Below are 20,456 nucleotides of genomic sequence, written 5' to 3' on the forward strand. Positions count from 1 at the left end.
TATAAAGTTATGGAGCCAGGCAGTGGTGGTGCATGCCTTTAATCCCAGCACTCAGGAGGCAGAGGCAGGTGGATCTCTGTAAGTTCGAGGTCAGCCTGGTCTACAGAGCAAGATCCAGGACAGGTTCCAAAGCTACACAGAGAAACCTTGTCTCAAAAAACCAAAAAAAAAAAAAAAGTTATGGATAGTAAGGTACACAGATTAGAATTTAGGGTCAAACAAGCAATCTTAATTTGTGATAGGAAAATATATAAAATAACACAAGAGTTCACTAGCAAATTAATAATTTATAACCTGCATGTATGGAAAAGTATACTATATGACCATTTGCTTTTAAAGAAATAATGGAAACATATTGTTTCCTTAACAATAACTTTTATGAGTTTTATTCTTTTATAAGCAGTAACAACAAGACATAAGAGGATGAGATCATGACAAAGAAATGAACCCACCCTTAGTTTTGGAGAAAGTCATTTTCTTTGGAGAGTGTGGCCACTGGTAGGTTACCCACGCTCCAGTGGATGGTCACACACCCACGAACACATGGGCAGCACTAATTGGACTCAATTGGTTATTAGGCGAAAAAAGCCAAGTTAAAGGGGACCTATTTTACACACACACACAAAGATAGACACACATATATATCTCACAATATGTGTGTGTGCAGTAGCTACATATAACAACTCTATCTATCATCTATCTATCTATCTATCTATCTATCTATCTATCTATCTATCTATCTATCTATCTATCTACCTACCTACCTACCTACCTACCTACCTACCTATCTATTATAGCTATATATAAGGAGTGTTCTGTAGTTGTACAAAGAGATGGTCTGAATTCTGTTGTTACTAGGTTGGTATTTGGAAATAATTACCAATTTTAAACATGATTAAAAATTGAATGATATAGAGCTTTTGAATAATTAATGAAGACAGGTCTTATTTTCTTTTCTCTAATACATAGGAAAGGGCTACACAACAAGAAAGTTTAAAAATTTTAAGTCCACCAATATCACAATGTTTGTGAAGGTTAAAAAATAATCTATGATTAGTTATATGTGGAAACCAAGTCAGTATTGTTAAAGAATCTCTATATGGGCTCACAAGATCCATAATTTTGAAATAGAAATGCTGTGTAAGTATATATGGAATACTTTTGCAAAAACTGTACAAAAGACATTGGCCATGGAGAAATACTGGCCATCCTCTCTTGATTCTAGTCCTGGACACAGCATGCTTAAGAGCTCCTGTCATTTTTTCATAATCATTTTTTTTTGTTTGTTTTTGGGTCTCCTCTCTGTGACCTCCTTCCTGGGCCAAACTCTAAAGATCAATCTTCCAAAGAGTATTGTCTCAGTTGACTGCTCTTTTATCCATTATGTTCTTCTTGGACAATTTCAGCTTTAGTGTAGTCTAAACTTGGTAACTCTCATGCTTATGTCAAGATGAGGCATGTTTGGTTGAGTATGTTTTGGATGCTCTCCTTGGGGATTTGCACAGATGACGTCAGGGTATTCTGAATCACTCATCCCTGCTGGTCTTTGCCTACATACCCTCTTCTACATACAGTATGTGTTAAGGGCATGGCGATCCACCTATGGCGGCAAACAAGGAATCTGGGGGCAGCTTTGAACCACCTCTTTAGTTCCTCATGTCTACCCAGTGGTCAGCACCTAAGTACTAACTGCACTCTTTAAAACTCCCCTGAGTCTATTATCCTTTCTCTACCTCATCCCAACTCACTCCATTCCAATAGGAGTTTCATGCTCACTTATCTATCAGCCTTATTCCCTGGCAGTCAGGCCAGTACTTTCCATTAAAATTACACAGAACAGCTTAATCATTCTGGCACACATCCACCTTTAGACCTTGTTCATTATGGCTTCTGTCTGGAGCCTAGTTCATGGTCACTCCAGTCACTGGATGGTACTGTAGATCAGGGGCCATCTTCTCCGGGAACCACCTCCTGAAACCCTAGACCGGGGAGCCGGCTGTCCTCTGCCTGCCCAGTGGACCTTCCCTGTAACTCTAGTTCAATACTGACAGATGCTGGAAGCAACGTATTAAATATTTGTCTCATATTATGTTTTAAGAATCCTGAGCCCGGTGGCGGTGGTGCATACCTTTAATCCCAGCACTGGGGAGGCAGAGCCAGGCAGATCTCTGTGAATTTGAGGCCAGCCTGGTCTACAGAGTGAGATCCAGGACAGGTACCAAAACTACACAGAGAAACCCTGTCTCTAAAAAACAACAAGAATCCTGAGATAAATGACCTTTGCTTGCCTTTGTGCTTGATACATCTGATACACAGTAAGTGCTCAATGCTTGCCAAAGACTTTATTAAGTGTAGTTAATATGTAAGTTAATACCAGATATTATCTAAGTTTTAGTCTTATTTCTCATTTTGAAGTAAAAAATAAGATAAGAAGTTCACATGTTAACTGAATGTGATATTTCAAAACGTGTATGCACTGTATGTATGATGTTGCAGCTGAGTTAAACACCCACAGCATCTTCATTCCTTAAGGTCTTTTGTTAAGGCTTTTTGGGATGCCCAAAGCATGTCACCATGGTTTCCCTGAAGTGGAACAACTGGACTACTGCCTGTGGCTGTCCTAACGCAGCTCAGTGGCCAGGGCTCTGCTCTCTGCACCCCTTTCCTTCACTCATTTGTTGTGAATTTCTAACTCTTTTTAAAACACAGACTACTTTACAGCAATTTCAGATTCCCAGATGTTTGTGAGTTTTAACTAAGGAACTGCAATAACGTTTTAATTGCTAGAAAGTACAAAATCACCTGTGAATCAAAATCCCAACATTTGTTACATCAACATGACAATTATGTATAAGTACTAGCTGTTTTTGAAATCATTTAAAGGTAATCTGTGTATCTGCAAATTAAAGTTATGTTTCTAAGTAAAAATGAGAAATAGTATTTTAAAACACCAAACAAAAATTACAATAACAAAACCTACAAAGTAAGTTGTAACCAGAATTCAAAGAATATTATCAAATAACTATTTCAATATGATGTTATTATCACACAAGGCCCAATTTTCATTATCAAAGCATGGCTTGCAAAACCAAGATTAGGCGGGTCCAAGAATTAATACAATCTTAAATTATTTTGTGTTGCAGAAATATACTCCAATTTCTCATAAACAAAACAAAACAAAAACCCTAGCATCCAAACAGAAATTAGATTTAATCCAGTTGCCTATAATTTATTTTAGTATAAAAGAACACCATATTAAATGCCTTTGTTTAAGTAGAAGATATGCTATTATTTTCAAGATACCAGGGTTTAATTAGCAACATCCATTTGAAAAAGAGGCATGCTTTGACTCAGAAATTTCTTAATTGCTAACAGTGGCTTTTCTGAGTAGGAGTGCTGTATATAATTTATTTTTGCAGATGTAATTAGAAATCGGATTTAAAGTAGCAAAGCCTTGAATATCTTCACTGTCAGCAGAAAAATCCTTCCATCCCAGCGGCTGAAGAATACTGGTTCTTGAAGTTTTAACAAGGAAACAAAGTCTCAGTGAAGAAATGGACAGTACTGGTAAATGTTGCTTACAAACTGAAAAGAAGGTTAGGTTGTCTGCAATAAACACAAAATATGAGGTGTCATCTCCATTGCAAATTGCTGGGAACAAAAAATAATGCAGCACGCGCCACAGTGAGGAACCTAGGGGAGAGCAAGGGTCCTGCGGATCAAAGCTGCCTCCTCACAAAGCCTCAGCACCTAGCAGTCGCGGTCAGAGTCTCCCCTGAGGAGCAAAGACACCCACTTTCAACAGCCACCACAGTTCACTTTCAAACCGGCTGCTAGATTGCTGAAAAAAACATCGTTGTTACCTTCAGACGGATGAACTAGCCTAAAACTCCCCTTTTCCTCTGGATGATGTCACTATCCACAATTACTGTGATAAAACGTCATGAAAAGAATGCATATTGTAAGGACAACTCAAAAAGGAAGAAGTCAAGAGTAATGTAAAAATTCCTACCGGTTTGGCTGAGTTGAGACGCACTGCGACTCTTCCGGGAGAGACCAACAATAGCTACCATTTTGGCCCCAATGCTAGAGCGTCGCTTCTTGCCACCGGTACCCAAGGTGCCCACTGCGGTGTCCGACTGGCTGCCATCATTCTTCTCGAGGGAGCACATGTCTCCACTGATGCTCGTGCTTTTGGTCATGTTCTTCCCTGACACGCCCATCTGTCTGCTTTGCATTTTGGATGGAAACACACTGTCAGCCGGTGGATCATTAAAAATGAAGACAGAGTAAAAAAGGAAAAGACAGAAGAGGCATTTTAGATGAAACATCAGGAATATAACAATTCAATTTTATTATCTTAGGGATGTATTTTTAGGATTTAAGATTTCCAAGTAGCATAGAATGGAATATACTCTATTCTCTATCCAGACAACTATAACACAATAGGCACTATGCACAAAGTCAGACTCAAGTTTATTTCTGCTCCCGAGGCACTGGCTGAATGCTCATGGAGGAACACAAACACGAAAACTTGCGGCTTTTTTAAGAGCGGGCTGTGCGGAAGGCCACATGTGATTTAAGTTTAAGCAGGCTTACTTAATAATGGTTAATTTTTCTAAGAGGGCTCGATATTTTCATTAGTCTTATGTTTTAAAAAGTTGTTTCATTTTACTTAATTTGTAATTACTTCCCTCATATTTTTAGACAGAGTCAGAAAGCAGTTAACAAATCACTGAAACCTGGAAGCGGACCATGGACCACTGCAAGACTAATACCTCACAGGGAGTCAATTGAAGACAGGACCAGGGATTCTTCCAGTTACAGGGGAGTTGTAGGAGGCAGAATGGGGACGAAACATCTGCAAACATGCTCTCCAGCTGCTCTCTATAAACCTGGGACCACGTGAAGGAAGCAGCCTGTTTTGCAGGGATTGGGAAATTTATATAGACATCATCGTTTTGACGTGGAATTAGAGAGTTATAGTTTGTGCTTTACTTTGGTCCTCATAATGGGACTGTTCAGCACGTAATAAAAGAAGGAATTAAAAGTCAAGAGACAAAAATATCTGCACATTTTCTCCAAGATGTAAAAGGATAAGGTCCAGTGTGAAAATTTAAAACTACATTGAACTATTTTGTTTCTCATATCAGTTTTAATGAGAAATAAGGCAGAGAGAAAATCACTGCTTGCATTTTCACAATACCCCACTCTAACAATGTTCCCATTTGTTAGATTTTGGTCTTCTTCAATAAACGGAGAGTAATCGTGTAGAAGGCAGTCATGCATAGAATCCCAGCGGTGTTGCCACCTCACTAACATCTTTTGGAGAATAATTATTTGTGCTACTCTGAGCCCTAGGATTATCATTTGCAAAGAAGAATATTTGTTTTAAATAATTTGAGAGGGAAAAGCTGCTAAGTGGAAATGATAACATTAGGGAGTGTGTGGAGGTTAAAGCCCTTCAAAATAAATACATATAAATAAATATAAATTTAGCATCATCAACGAGAATGACATTAACACCAGAATTGAAAAACCCCGAGGGATTAAAATGTCTAAATGGTTTTATTACAGCCAAATGGTACTGTCGGAAAGTATACGGCACTGCCTCAGGACATCAGGATTTGATCTTTGGCTTTAGTGACTAACCATATAACCTCGGAGGAACATTCTTAATTTTCTGCAACCTTATTTAAAGAGTGAGAAAACATAAGGAAGGCTGTGGGTGGAGTGTTAGGCTCAGAGGAAGAAATACAAGAATTTTGTTTTCCTTCTCATAGTTATCACCACAACTGTCATCATTCAATAATGTTCTACAAAGCACTCTGAAGTAGAATAGCTGTGTGTATAAAACTCCTTTCTTTCCAGATAGCTCTTATTCCAAGAATTTGTGGCGCGCGCAGACACACACACACACACACACACACACACACACACACACACACACACACACACACATTTAGCATATTTGTTTGTTTGTTTTTGGTTTTTTAAGACAGGCCTTCTCTGTGTAACCACCCTGGCTGTCCTGTGTAGACCAGGCTGGCTTTGAACTCACAGAGATGTGTCTACCTCTGCCTCCTGAGTGCTGGGGTTAAAGGCGTGCACTACCATGCCCAGCAACATGTGAGTTTTGGAGCATGCTCTATCAGAAAAGAATATCCTCAGAAGGCCAAAGTTTTGTTGAGAGGAAGGCTTTAAAATAAAAACCCGTGTCCCACAGCCATATTAACAGTACTGTAGTTACACAGGGTGAACACTGCGTATACATCCATCACTAAAGAACCTCCTAATCTACCACAGAGAAAGCAAGACAGACATAAACAATACTTCCTACTGCATCTTATCATTTTTCATTTTATTTTCATAGTTGGATACAAAGGCCATAATCAACCAAGAAAAATGATAAGTGAAACTATTAAAGTAATATGTAGCTGGACAGGTAAGATGATATTATGATGTTACTATGGTCATGTAGACATACACCCACTTTAGCATAACCTTGACCATCTACAGTGGAAGTAATGAAATGTTTTATGAAATGTTGCGCTTTTTCATCCCTCTGCTGACCCCAGGGCTGAGTTTCTGCACAGCTGCATTCCACCGACACATCTGGAGGAGGAGGTTGAGGGTAGGATTCCAGTCCTTCCCTCATTAGGCATCATCTAAAACTAAAGCAATCAAATGGAGGCTTCGTTTGGGAACTCTTACTTTATGGTCACACATGGTGGGCTTCTGGATCTGTCACTGCGGTTAGGAAAGTGGACTTGTCACACAGAGGCTAAGTTGTTAAGGGTCTGAAATATGATAAAAATCAACACTGCTGTGGGTGAGTCAGTGACACTTTTATTGGTTTCCTATTAGTTTGTTTGTTTGTATGGCGTTTTTATGTTTGTTTCTTTGCTTTTGAACAGTCTTGCTATAGAGCACTGGCTTGATCCAGCACTTAATATTTAGACCAAGCTGGCCTTGAACCTGTGGCCACCTGCCCTGCCTCTGCCTTCTAGGTGCTGGGATTACAGGTATACAGGCACTGTACCTGGCTCACTGACACGCTTCTGAAGAGAAATTTGGCAACATGCAAATATTTTTTAAAATCATACCATTTAGCCTAGAAATTCTACTTCAGAATTTAAGCTAAGCTAAAAGTCAATGAATACAGATTTAGCTGCAATTATATTTATTAAAAAATTAACAATGTAAAGAACAACCTAATGGAAACAAAGTAAAACAAAGGAATGAATCTATTAATGTCCAGTTTAAAATTGTTCATCACTAAGGAAGAATATCCTTTTGAAAATGTGTATGTAAATAAATGTTAGTATGAAAATTTTCTTGATGGGAGATGAGAAGCAGATATTTGTAGCTTCCTTTTGCTGGCACACATATTAAATAGGGATTCACCTACTACAGAAGACACAGGCAAATTAAAATCCCGAAAGTGTCGGGCAGGAACTGTCAAGATCATGCTGTCTGGGGCATGTCTGTGGAGGACTGTCATGACTGCAACAATTTATGTGGAATGACACTAACTTAAGGTGGTGGTGCCATTGTCTGGGTGTGGGTCCTGCACTGCTGAGTCCAAACACCTGGATTCACTCTCTCTTGACTGCAGATGTGACGAGCTGCTGGGTCCCTCCCTATGCTGGACTGTAAACTGGCACTGTGAGCTGAAAAGAAGCCTTTCTCCCCTAAGCTGCTTGTCAGGACATTTGATCACAGCAACAGGAAATAAAAACTGGACAGTTAAACCAGCTAGTTTGGGAAGCCTGGATTCATGAGATGAACTAACCAGGTACATAACAGGGAATAACGGGAATATAAAGGTAAAATTATTTGTTCAGAATGATCATTTTAGTAGAAAATATAAATACATGGCAAAGATTATAGGACATACATCTGTATATAGATACCATTATCCTAAAAGTAGCTTTAACTTTTTTCCTGCAATATTTGTTTAAATTGTCCATTTTTCCTATTCTGGTTTTCCCAGAATAAACATAAAAAGAATCAGCAACAACAACAATAAAATAAAATAAATTAGAAGAGGCAAAAGAAAAGAGCAAGCAGGGACCAACAGCACATTTCCTCTACACAAGCAAAAGTACGGAACCTTTGTTCGGTCCATGACTTGAAGACGACAGCTTTCTAGCTATTCCTGCCAGGTTATTAAGCTGTAAAGTGATGGACTGCAGGGTGATTGGTTTTAGATAAGGGTTTGCATGGTTCTAACTATTGCTTTGTGTTCTCTAAGATTTGGCTTTAGAAAATACAAACTTTACATATTTTGTAGTTTTAAAGTTAAGCACATAAAATTGTCAACACAACTGATCAATTTCACAACAAAATTATAGTTGTTAAGATGCACCATGAAATAAAATTACGAGCCAAATCTAGTATTATTGGAGGAAAGTAATATCTCTTTCCCACAAAATATTTGTGAATATTGTTCACACATACATAGCATATAAAGATACATGAGTACACTGAAATATATTAATTGACAGGTTTGAAAGAATACAGCTAAGTGGCTTAGCCTTAAAATTATGCTTTGTAAGAACATGGACATAGGAACAGCATTGTAAGTAACATGCTTTCACACATGAATGAGTATTTCATCACTTGGAAACCTGGGAAGAGAGGAGGAACTTACAGAAGACTTGGCGAATGGTGTATTTTGGATCTGGTGGGTGGAGGTGCAGAAGGTCTAGCAGTACAACATATTGGAGTATGCAAAGCACAGGAGGGGAAAGATACACAATGAAAAAATGGAAGTGGGACTAGCTAAACTCCCATGCACTGCTACCTGGAAAGACACACCTCGTCTTCCTTCCCACTGTTTTGTTCTTGGATGTCAAGTGTGAAGAGATAATCTGTTAAGATTACAATTCTCTTGTATGTAGATGTTTGCATGGTTTATTCATATGTGAGGGTGTATGTGCCCACGTATCTATGTAGCAAGTCAACATCAGTCAGGATGTCAGTCAGGTGATGGATGTCTTCTACTGCTCCCTCTTGTTTTTTGAGGCAGGGTCTCTCACTGAACATGGAGTTCACCAATTCAGCTAGCCTGGCTGGCTGGGCAAGCTTCTGGGTTCCTCCTGTCTGCCTATCAGCTCTAGGATACTGGTATGAGCTGCTGTGCCCAGATCGTACATGTGTGCTGAGCATCCCAGCAGGTCCTCCTGCTTGCACACACAGCAAGCATGTTCCCCACTGAGCATCTCCTCCGCCCTATAATTCATTCCTAATTGCAGTCTTGGTAGCTGATGGGCAGACATTTCACTCTGAAAGTGTTATCCCGTGAACTTTAGCTTATTCCTTACATGGACGTTGCAGCTGCATAAAGTTCTTTAATTTAAATACCTATACACTGTTTCTTTTCTAATGTGTGGAACTTAAAGTTGTTTAATTTACTATTTATTAACTTTACTTCACTTTGGCCCAAATGACCATCTAAGCAAGTACAATAGTAATCATTTCCTGAACAGTGATTAAGGGATACTAATGATCCCCAATGTGGGGATATAAATGATGACATTGTTTACTGGCTGCGTAAGAATGCTGGCAGAGCTTAAACAGAAACCCATCCTTAATGTCAAGAAGCCTTGATGAAGTCAAGCATTGAAGAAAATCTCTTTCAAGCATATGGAAAAACTAAATTTCTCATAGTAATTCTTTGATTTCAGTTATGACAGAAATTTAAGATTTTAATATTTATTGGATGTCCTGCATATGAATACATTATATTAAAATGATACAATGTATTAGAAAAGAATTTTCAGTGTGTTGAGAGGTTATGTATGTGTGTGTACACTACAGAGTTAATGTCCAGAGGTGGGTAAGAATATTTAGCTAAGTAACAAAGTATTTTTGGTCAAAAATATGTCTTGATTATAGCCATTAGCAATGAATCTTGAAGGGTTCAAGTCTTGGGACTCAGGGCAGGAAGCAATCAATGTTCCATGGTCTCAGAATAGTTGACTATTTACTTGAGATCAACTAAGGGACACAGGTGAAGTCCAGAATTCCTGAAATTCCTTTCTCAATCGCCAGTTCGTATGTAAAACTTCAATACACTAAAACTGTTTTAGAAAAAAGAATCTTTCTCTGGAGGAAACTAGTTCTCCCACTCTCAGTATTCATTCCTTAGCTGCCTGTGGTTCTGTGTGTGGGCTTGAGTCCAAGAGCACACCAATTGATGATCCAGTGTCTAATGATCAGCTCTGAAAGCATACATGGGTAGCATTATGCAGACTGAACAGGTTATATTATACATATATAATATACATATATGTGTAATAATAATTAATGAAAAAGAGGACATAAATGTGAAAGAGACCAAGGAGGTAAATGGGAGGGTCTAGAGGGAGAAGGCAGAGGGGAGATGACATCAGTATAATATAATCTCAAAAATAAAATAGAACAACTAGAAGAAAGAACTCTTGATTTGAAATTTTAACATTTAAAGAAACCCTGATAAAGTCAAGCACTGAAGAAAATCTCTCTGAAGTATACAGAAAAATAGTGGCATATGACGTAGAAAAATACAGATAAAAGAGATAATGATGAACTAGAAGTTTAGGTGAAATTTTGGGGTGATTTAGGGAGATTTCTCTGAAGAAATAATTGAGCTGAGTCCTGAGTGATGAAGTCATGTACACTAAGGAGATCAGTCAAGTCATGTACCTTGAGGCAGGACCATGGCTGGCTGTGAGCTAATTCACAAAGTTACAGCGGTCAAAAGCACAAGAGGATGCCTGGATGCACTAAATAAAAACCACAGCTTGAAATGCTTATTTTTATGAAATGAGCGATTCGGATGTTGCCCCAGAGCTGACACCTGAGACCATGAGAACACAGATTTTACAGGTTGTTGAGCCAGAAGATTTGGGGGGGGGGGGAAGAGGTGTCTAATGCCAGTATTTTATCTCTGAAGACATACTATTGAAGGCTTCTAGAGAGATCGTAGATATTTGCCTTAAAAAGTGATCTAGCCGGGCGGTGGTGGCGCACGCCTTTAATCCCAGCACTCAGGAGGCAGAGCCAGGAGGATCTCTGTGAGTTCGAGGCCAGCCTGGGCTACCAAGTGAGATCCAGGAAAGGCGCAAAGCTACACAAGAGAAACCCTGTCTCGGAAAACCAAAAAAAAAAAAAAAAAAAAGTGATCTTTGTAAAGGATAAATCATTAAGGGAATTAGGAATAGATATTTGCCTTAAAAAGTGATCTTTGTAAAGGATAAATCATTAAGGGAATTAGGAATACTCCTTAGTTGAACACTTACAATTATTAAAATTAAGTTTATCTCCATATGAACCTCTCTTTTCTGAATTCATACATACTTTCTTAAATTATTAGAAACACATATCCTTTCTCTACCATGAATGTAGGAATTATTTAGTGAAAATAGTTGAACTTGTGGGTCATATTATTACATATTCTCATGGCTCCCTCCTATCTTCTTTCTCTTTCCTAAATGCTTTTGAGCTGTGGTCTTATTACATTGCCCATCTGACCCCGAGCTATAAAATGAGATGATGACTACCGGTCTCAAATAGACCACAGCTCCTGGCAGTACTCATGTTTTCTAACTCTTCTGGCCATTCTCATATGATTATTTTCAGCACCTTCTATTATATTGGTTATATTTCTCCAGACTTTATCTGTATTCTTTCATTAAATATACAAATAAATAGATAAATAAATAAGGAAGACAAAACCCAGGCCTGGAAGGTGGCTCAGATGGTTAAGTGCGGGAGGACCTGAAAACACACACACAGGCTGGACATGAGTAGTGTGCATCTGTGACCCCAGCACTGGGCTTGGCAGGGGGTATAGATAGGTGGATCCCTGAGCTCATCGGGGGACCACCACTGAATTGATGAGCAAGTCTAAAAAAAAATAAGGTGGAAAGCAGTAGAGAGAAGCGTTTGATTTTGCCCTCTGGTTCCCACACACATGCATATGTACTAGCATGCACATGTAATTCCGAGGAGCATGTACATACATACAACACCCCCCCACACTCCTATAAAACTACATTTAAGATGTTCGTATTTTAATCAGAAGTGTCATTTTCATTCATTGTTAACTTAAGAACAAAGTTATAAGAGTTAGAACTTTTAAATGTTTTCATCATAACATGTATCTTATAAGCACAGCATATTTTTTTTTTTTTTGATATCAGCCAATACTTTATTATCCTCAGAGACATGCCCTAATTGGCCTCTTCTCCCTTGAATTACTGGCCGCCACACATTTCTTGACTCAGCTAATTTCAACTACGGTAAACATCATGGTGTCAATTAAGCAATTCCTTTAGCTAATATCTCCCATGCACCTACTTGATGTCAGGTCCCAAGGGAATGAGTGGGGGCTGAACTGGTGCCTGAGCTCCACATTCCTGCACAAGGGGGCTGAAACTGAAGGGAACAAAAGAATGGTTTATTTATTTACTTATTTTTCTCCACACAAAGAGAATTTCCTCTAGTTTATTTATAATACTCTATGCAGAAGAACGTCTTTCTCTAATGTGTCTAGACTCCACTCGGGCTGCTGGTAGTTGTGGCTCTGCAGTGAAAAAAGAGAAGGACCCAACAGCCATTATGTGGAATATGTAGCCAGTGACTGGAACACTTAGAGCTGCCAGAGGAAAGAGACACAGGACTCAGCACTAAGAGACTCTACTTCAGGAGACTTGAAAAGAAGAGATGGAGAGAGCTTTTAGGAACATGTTTCTTGAATCATGGGTAAGGATGATGACACACAGGGAGGAATATTATAGATTATGACACAGAATTGAGAGAGTGTGGCACAGTTTAAAGATGAGTAGTGTGGCGTGGCCAAATTACCCGGTGTCATAGGCAAGAGGTAGTGATGTCAAGTCCTTAGAGAGCAAAGCATTTGCTCAACGAGTGTTGGTTTAGGCAATGATCAACACTGGAATTACGTCATCTTCCGACCGAGAGGTTCCGGAGGAAGCTGGCCTCTCAGGTCAAATGTACAGGGGACCAGGCCAGGCTAGAGCGGTGAAGTCACTAAATATTTGAAGAGCAAGGGGCAGGCGAGGATGGGAGGATGGTTGAAGCAGGCCAGCTAACAGGGTTAGGAGGGGCATGCAAAAGTTCAAGAAGGCAGCTCAATGAATACGTAAGGGTAGGAAAAGAAAACAGAAAACAGAAGAGTGGTAAATTTCACAGACAGTAAAAGAATATTGTAAATGGAAGTTGGAGTAGCCAAACATTGCAAAGATGACATTTGAAACAAATATTCAAAAAGGGATACCATGTTGGTAGTTTTGAGGGTATCCTGACTTTGAAGAAAAAAAACTAACTAACTAACTAGAGCTCTATCAGTTTCCAGGGAACTAAGCAAGGGCTTTAAAGAAAGAGAGGAGAAACTATAACGGCAGAGGATTCTAGAAGATAAATGCTAAAGAAGGGATGAGCTAGGAAGCTCACAGGGATATCAAGGAGAGAAAGCCACTCAAATAAGGATTCCTGCTATTTTACTAAACTTTAGACAAAGTGAAGGAATTTAAGCAAATGGAAAAGAAAATTAAAATCTGTTACAGAAAGTTCCAAGATGGAAAAACATGACATTAAGAATCCAAGAGAAAGTCTAGAAACTAAGATAACATTCTTGCTTTCAATGATTTTAATTTTGGATCAGATGAAAAATGTAAAAGTTTCTAAGATTTTCTAACTTCTGTTTTATAATTAAATAATTCTTCAGCAAAGGAAAACATTTTTAAAAGAGGTATTTATTTCTTTTATGTGTATGGTTATTTTGACTACATTATGGCTGTGCACCACATGCAGACCTGGTGTCTGAGGAAGCCAGAAGAGGGGCTGAACGACCTGGAACTGGAGTGAGCTGCCATGTGGGTGTGGCACGGAAGCCAGGTCCTCTGCAAGAGCGGCAAATGCTTGTGACTCCCGAGCCACCCCTCCAGTCACCATGTCATGCTGGTGTTCTTCTCTTCTCCTTGAAGCCACCCCACGCATCATTAGTCAATTTAAAAAGGTTTGCTCTCAATTTAACTGATTTTTAATCAGTATTTAGTTCTAAAGAAAACATAGGTCATTTACTTTTCAAAATACTCATATATTTTTGTACTTGGACTAATCCTTATTATTCCTTATGTCTTAGGCCAACAAAACTAACTAAAGCCAAGTCTTCCTATATATAAATGTCATGAGCAGTGACAGGTTTCTCTCCAACTCCTTTGTGTTTGAGCTTGCTTTCTGGCTTTACCACAACTATACACAGCATTTAGAATAACATAAACCTCTATATCAATATATTAGAAGATATATTTTAACTATAACTTTAGGTATCAACTTACATTTTCACCATTCTTATTGTTAAAGAATCACTAATTGTTAAGATTGCATAAAAAGAAAATGTGTATTTTTTTGAAATAGGAACACTAAATAAAAAAATCACATTTAAAAATCTCTCAATTATTTGTTTTATTTATATGAATATTTTGCCTGAATGCATGCATATGTGTGCATGCTGCCTGCAGAGGTCAGAAGAGGGCATCAGATCTCATGAAAGTGGAATTTTGGAGGGCTGTGAGTTGCCACAAGGGTGCTGGGAACCAAACTCAGGTCCTTTGCAGGAACAGCAAGTATCCTAAACTACTGAGCCATTTCTTCATTCCCATATAAAAAATCACATTTTGCCTCTAAAAGTGATGCTGGGGAGATAGCTCAGTTCTGCAAGCATGAGGATCCGAGTTTGATTTCAAGCATCCATGGAAAAAAAAAGCCAGGCATGGCTGAGTATGTCTGTAACCTCAGCACTGCAGGGCAGCAACAGGCAGATTCAAAAAAAACGCCTGGGCAAGCAAGCCTGGTCCACAGAAGTGAACTTTAGTTCAGTGAGAGACATTGACTCAGGGCAGTGATGCAGAATGCAGGGTAGAGGGCAGTGATGGGGAATGCAGGGTAGAGGACGGTGATGCAGAATGCAGTGTAGAGGGTGGTGATGCAGAATGCAGGGTAGAGGGTGGTGATGCAGAATGCAGGGTAGAGGGTGGTGATGCAGAATGCGGGGTAGAGGGTGGTGATGCAGAATGCGGGGTAGAGGACGGTGATGCAGAATGCAGTATAGAGGGTGGTGATGCAGAATGCAGTGTAGAGGGTGGTGATGCAGAATGCAGTGTAGAGGGTGGTGATGCAGAATGCAGGGTAGAGGGTGATGATGCAGAATGCAGAGTAGAGGGTGGTGATGCAGAATGCAGGGTAGAGGGCGGTGATGCAGAATGCAGGGTAGAGGGCTGTGATGCAGACACTATGGTGGAGGAAGACACTTATGGACTGCTCTGGCTCCCAAAGCATGCACAATGACACATGTACCCTCAGACTCATGTACAAGCACTACCCTACACACCACACACAAAAACAGAAAATAAAAAATAAAAGTAATACTGAAAGCTAACCTTAACCTGAAAATATTCTTTGGATATAAATTTTACCACAGAACTACAAACTGTTGTGTCTGAACAATAGAAAATGTTTAAATGGACACATGTTGAGAAGACAAGTAATATCTCTGACTGTAAGTGTAAAATAAGTTAAGTGTCATACTTTGAAAAACAATATGTATCATAATTTACCTTAAACACTTTATTCTAATACAATAAATCATTTCCATTCCATAATCACTGAAAACTTTGAGAGAATAAGAACATGTTTTAAAGCTACATACATATTTTGGCTGACAACCACTCATTATCTCTGAGGCTCATATCTATTCAAATCTATCTTTCAAACTGACATGGCAAAACCTGCTGGACATTCTGAAGTCCGACAAGAAAACAAAACCAAACCCCTCCAAAACTTTTTCTACATGTTTTTCAAGAACAAATATTACTATTCATAATGACTCATTCGTCCTTGCAACGTGTCTTTTGTGGAAGTTGTCTGACATTTGCCTGATGACAGCTGAACACGGAAAAGTGGTCTATTGCCCTCAACAGTTCTGAGCATTTATTGCACAAGTCAGGCAACATGATTTGTAGGTACCACATGCAATTTCTACCGCTCCCTCAGGAGCCTGGGATCAGGAGCTCTCCATCAGAGCTGCCACAGCAGTTTTGGTGAGCATTGCAGCACCAATCTAGAAAACTCGATCAGAAAAGGTGGGCCGCTGCCTGTCCCCTCAGAACCACAGCAGAGGCCTGGACTGTGCTGTCAGAGGCAGCATGCTCTCGGGTCTTCTGTGTGCTTAGAAGAAGAGGGCTCAGCGAGAAAAAGACAGACAAGAAGCAACGGCGACGAAAACCCCAAACGGGAAGGGCAGGGCAGGAACAGCACACACCACCAAGCCACAGCATCCAGTGTGGACTCAAAGCACTCACCAGCTCCACGCTTGCGGCTATCGGAGCTATTTCTAAACGACATGTGCACATGCACGGTGCTTGTATGTGATATGACTTTATGTCATGTCAAGGATCATCAGAGCTCAAACCACGGAGAAAGAAAGCAAGTCAGAGTGGATATGAGGGCAAACTCACAGGGAGCTATCATGTTAGCATCTAGCTAAGACTGATTCAGTTAGAACTGAATCCACATACACACTGTAGAAGATTAAATAACTCTTAATCACAGACAAGCATTCATTGTTCACTGTTACAATTACACTGTTCTTACCTCTTTGGACTATGCCAGTAGCTTTATTTTTGAAGGAGTTTACCTATAAAATTTCCATGATTATTTACTGACCACTAGAGAAAATATTATTCATTTAAAAACATGCCAATAAATACCTGATTTAGAATATTTGCTTAGCTAATATTTGTGCATCTAGATAATCTTCCAGTCATGATTTCCTAGTATAAGTTTGTTTTCTGTGACAATCAGTCACCATGATGAAAGAAGACCATCAGGATGTTAGACGTTTAACCCTTTTCCCTGTTTACATTCTTCCATTTATTCGTGCAGAGGTCAGAAAACAACGTGGAACAACCTGCAGGAGTCAGGTCTCTTCTTCTATCACGTGTCTCAGGGACTGAGCTCAGGTTCCCAGGCCTGGCGGCAGGCACACTTACCAGTGCATTTACCAGGGGAGCCAACATGCCAGCCCTTGCCCTTCTTCCTAGATCCCAACTCAATCTGCCCTGCAAAGACTGTGCCTTGCTGCTCTGGAGTGGTATCTCACTAGGCAGAATGCTAGTCCTTCGGGGTTAGGAAACGCAATGGGACTGGAATTGACCTATGGGAGTTAGGTGAGCCACTTTTCAGTCTAGTGCCCAGTGGTTAGAGGTTTTCTAATCTAATTGTAAGATGGAATGATGGAAGTAATAACATGACAAGGCAATGCAGGAAGCGAAAAAGGAACAGTATCAGGTTTTTCTGGAGCTAAATATATTTCCTCTACTAAGAATTTCTAACATAAATATGAGGAACTGTGTGTATTTTTATCTGTGACCCCCTTAAGCAAATAGACAAATGAACAAATAAAACATATTCCTTAAGAATGTTAAAGAACAATGCTCCCACCCTAAGCGTGTCATTTATTATACACTGGAGTAAAAGCTACATGAAGCAAGAAGTGAGCTTCTTCTGTTCAAAAGTCTAGGTTTCAAAATCATGACTGCCACCATTTTTATTTTATAGACTCTTCTCCCTCAAACACTACATAACTTTAAGTTTCTCAAATGCTCCTTTTACACGGAAGGAATTTAAGTGGGGTAATATTGCTTTTAGCTAAATGTTACTTAATGTGGTGGGTTGAAAGAAAATGGCCCCCAAAGGGAGTGACAGTGTTAGTAGGTGTGACCTTGTGGGAGTAGGTGTGGCCTTGTGGGAGTAGGTGTGACCTTGTGGGAGTAGGTGTGACCTTGTGGGAGTAGGTGTGACCTTGTGGGAGTAGGTGTGGCCTTATTGGAAGAAGTGTGTCACTGTGTGTGTAGGCTTTAAGGTTTCTTTTTCTCAAGCTTTCCTTGGTGTGATAGTCAGTCAACTTGCTATTGCCTGCAAGATGTAGGCCACTCAGCTGTTTTTCCAGCGCCATGCCTGCTTGCATGCCCTTATGCTCCCCGCCATGATAGACTGAACCTCTGAATTGTAAGCAAGCCACCACAATTAAATGTTTCCTTTATAAGAGTTGCTGTGGTCATGGTGTCTCTTCACAGCAATAGAAACCCTCAGATTAGGCAGAAATGTCCCCTGACATACCGGAGGCAATGCGCTAACCCTTAAAAAGAGGTCATCACTTCTAGCAGGAGGTCCAGCAAAGGTTGCCTGGGATTCGCACATCCCATAAGGAATTCGATCATCTAGTGGAAGCTAATTGAACTTATTTATGACACGCACTCTGGCTGATATTCATGTATAACTGAGTTATTGAAGCAGTCAGTGAGATTCAGTTGCCACACTATGTGAAAAGGGAGCATCGAGAACAGAAACTTACCCAGAAGTTTTCCCTAAGGCTTTCCATCTCCTTTCCTTCTGGCTCCACTTTGCAATGTCTCTGAAATCCTCTTTCCCCTGCCTGTTTGCTCACCCTCTGTCCCCTCACACTCATGTAAACGGAACCGTCTCAGGTGGCGTCTGTCACTCCAGTCATTCTTTTGTAAACACCCTCCACTTGTTAATGTTGCTCTTCATATGGCAACCAAAAGGCTAACTCCTTGATAAACCCTACAGTGTGGCTCCTCCATGCACAGCCTTAAACATTCTAGTAGAATGGTGCAGCCATATCTGATGGGAACAGCAGAAGTCCTAAGGCCAGCACAGCTGCTAGACAAAGATCCCGCAAAGCTGAGCCCCATGATGGCCGCTGAGCCACTGCTGGTTTTCATCTCCACCTGCTGCATGCGTGGGGGGGGGGGGCTTTTAATATTTGTACAACTTGGGGATACTGGATTGATGGAAAATTTCCTATAATCATTTATGCCTTCGCCCAGGAATACTGCTTCTAAGCTTCCCCAGGAAAGTCCTGAGTACACTACCACTCCCGCTTTAGGGAGATATCCTTATCAGCCTGAAGGTCTTCCTTATGCCTTGGAGACTGTGACACACATAAAGGAGTCACAAGTCTCGTCATGAGACCCTGAAACATTCTTGAAACATCTGTCCCTGTACTTACCCAGGAACAAAGTAAACTTTAAAAGGTCAACAAGATTCGGTGGGCTAGAGGAGTTGGTCACAGTTCAGATTACAAGCCTCTTCCCACTATATACTCAGGCAATTATGTGGCACATACGGCAACAAAGTTAGATTAGCTGAAGTTACCTCTGCCCTACACAGGGACTTATATTGATGGACAAGGAATGGTGTAGAATGATGATAAAGAATGAAATGGCAAGACCTCATTTTCATAGAAAAGTTAGCTCGTGCAGAGTTACTGTGGTCAAGTGTGATCAGGGAACAACAGAATGCCAGAATTAGACATATAAATAAATTCTATAAAGATACAAAATGTAAACATTACATTATGCCGGAATTTGAATAATAACTGCAGCAGCCTTGGCCTGAGGATTTTGCGGGGGGGGGGGGGTACTCTGACCATTAAGACGTAATAATGCACTGCTTGGGACATGGCAATCTGCTCAGGCTGCCTTGGAGATTTTGTTTTGGTCAGTGTCCTTGAAGCCACCAAAGCTATCAGCCTGAGAATATGCTGTCGTATGCCTCTAGATTCTTAAAAATAGGGTCATGGGTTGATGAATAAGAATGTTTTTAAAAGATAACTGTTTATCAGTGATGACTAAACTTGAGGGAAAATGATTGTTTTACATTCATTTTCTCTGTTCTGTCACAGTTCATCAATGATGACTTAACTTATGACCCTAGATGGGCAAGAGAAAAAGTTAAACTCATGTCCAAAACCAAAAATGATATGATCTATGATTTGAAACATGAATCTGTCCACAGTTACTAAATTCTGTAAAAGAAGCACTCTGACTGCTAATCAGTCAGGCTGCAAGATTCTCTCAACCATCATGCCTAGCTCATTCTTCCTTCAACAGCTCCTTACCTCAGTTAGCAGTTGTTACAGGAATTCCAGAAATGTCTATTCAGTTACCTACTTGTAAGGACACAGACGTTACAAATAATGGAGTCTTTCCTTGATGACCAAGATAATAATGATCATCTTATCTGTTTTCCAAATCTCAGAAAATATGCAACTTTAGGCAGATGAACACAAGCTACAAAAGAAGTCCTGATGAAACCTGGCTTGAGATATTGCACGTCCTCTTACGAACTACACAAATGTGGTTTGGGTAAAAACCACCTATCAGTGACCTTTCCAATACTATTTCTTCATTACGAAATAGCGGCAACTGTCTGCCCAAGAGAATGCGAAAGGAAAACTTAAAATTAAGTGAGGTGCTTTACCCACTGTTTGGCCTGAGGCAAGCACTCAGCATGTGTACAATGACTTCTCCTTCTGAAGTTTACTATTTGATGACCTTTTATTCAAGTTCTTCAATTTT

At 39.9% G+C, this 20,456-nt stretch overlaps 1 protein-coding gene across 49 annotated transcripts in view; it reads right to left on the reverse strand.

The window, feature by feature from the left end:
- The window catches only part of Rims2 (regulating synaptic membrane exocytosis 2), a 491,805-nt gene that overhangs the window by 70,585 nt on the left and 400,764 nt on the right, over positions 1 to 20,456 (reverse strand). For 34 of the 49 annotated variants that reach the window (XM_042265269.2, XM_042265264.2, XM_076555845.1 and 31 more), the window contains one exon: positions 4,013 to 4,254. The exons of the other annotated variants lie outside the window; for them this stretch is intronic. In XM_042265269.2, coding sequence (XP_042121203.1) covers positions 4,013 to 4,254 — 242 coding nt within the window. The remainder of the gene's footprint in view (positions 1 to 4,012; positions 4,255 to 20,456) is intronic. 49 annotated transcript variants of the gene reach the window in all.

The sequence above is a fragment of the Peromyscus maniculatus genome, chromosome 20 (genome assembly GCF_049852395.1).
Source record: "Peromyscus maniculatus bairdii isolate BWxNUB_F1_BW_parent chromosome 20, HU_Pman_BW_mat_3.1, whole genome shotgun sequence".
In the NCBI taxonomy this organism is placed as follows: Eukaryota; Metazoa; Chordata; class Mammalia; order Rodentia; family Cricetidae; genus Peromyscus; species Peromyscus maniculatus.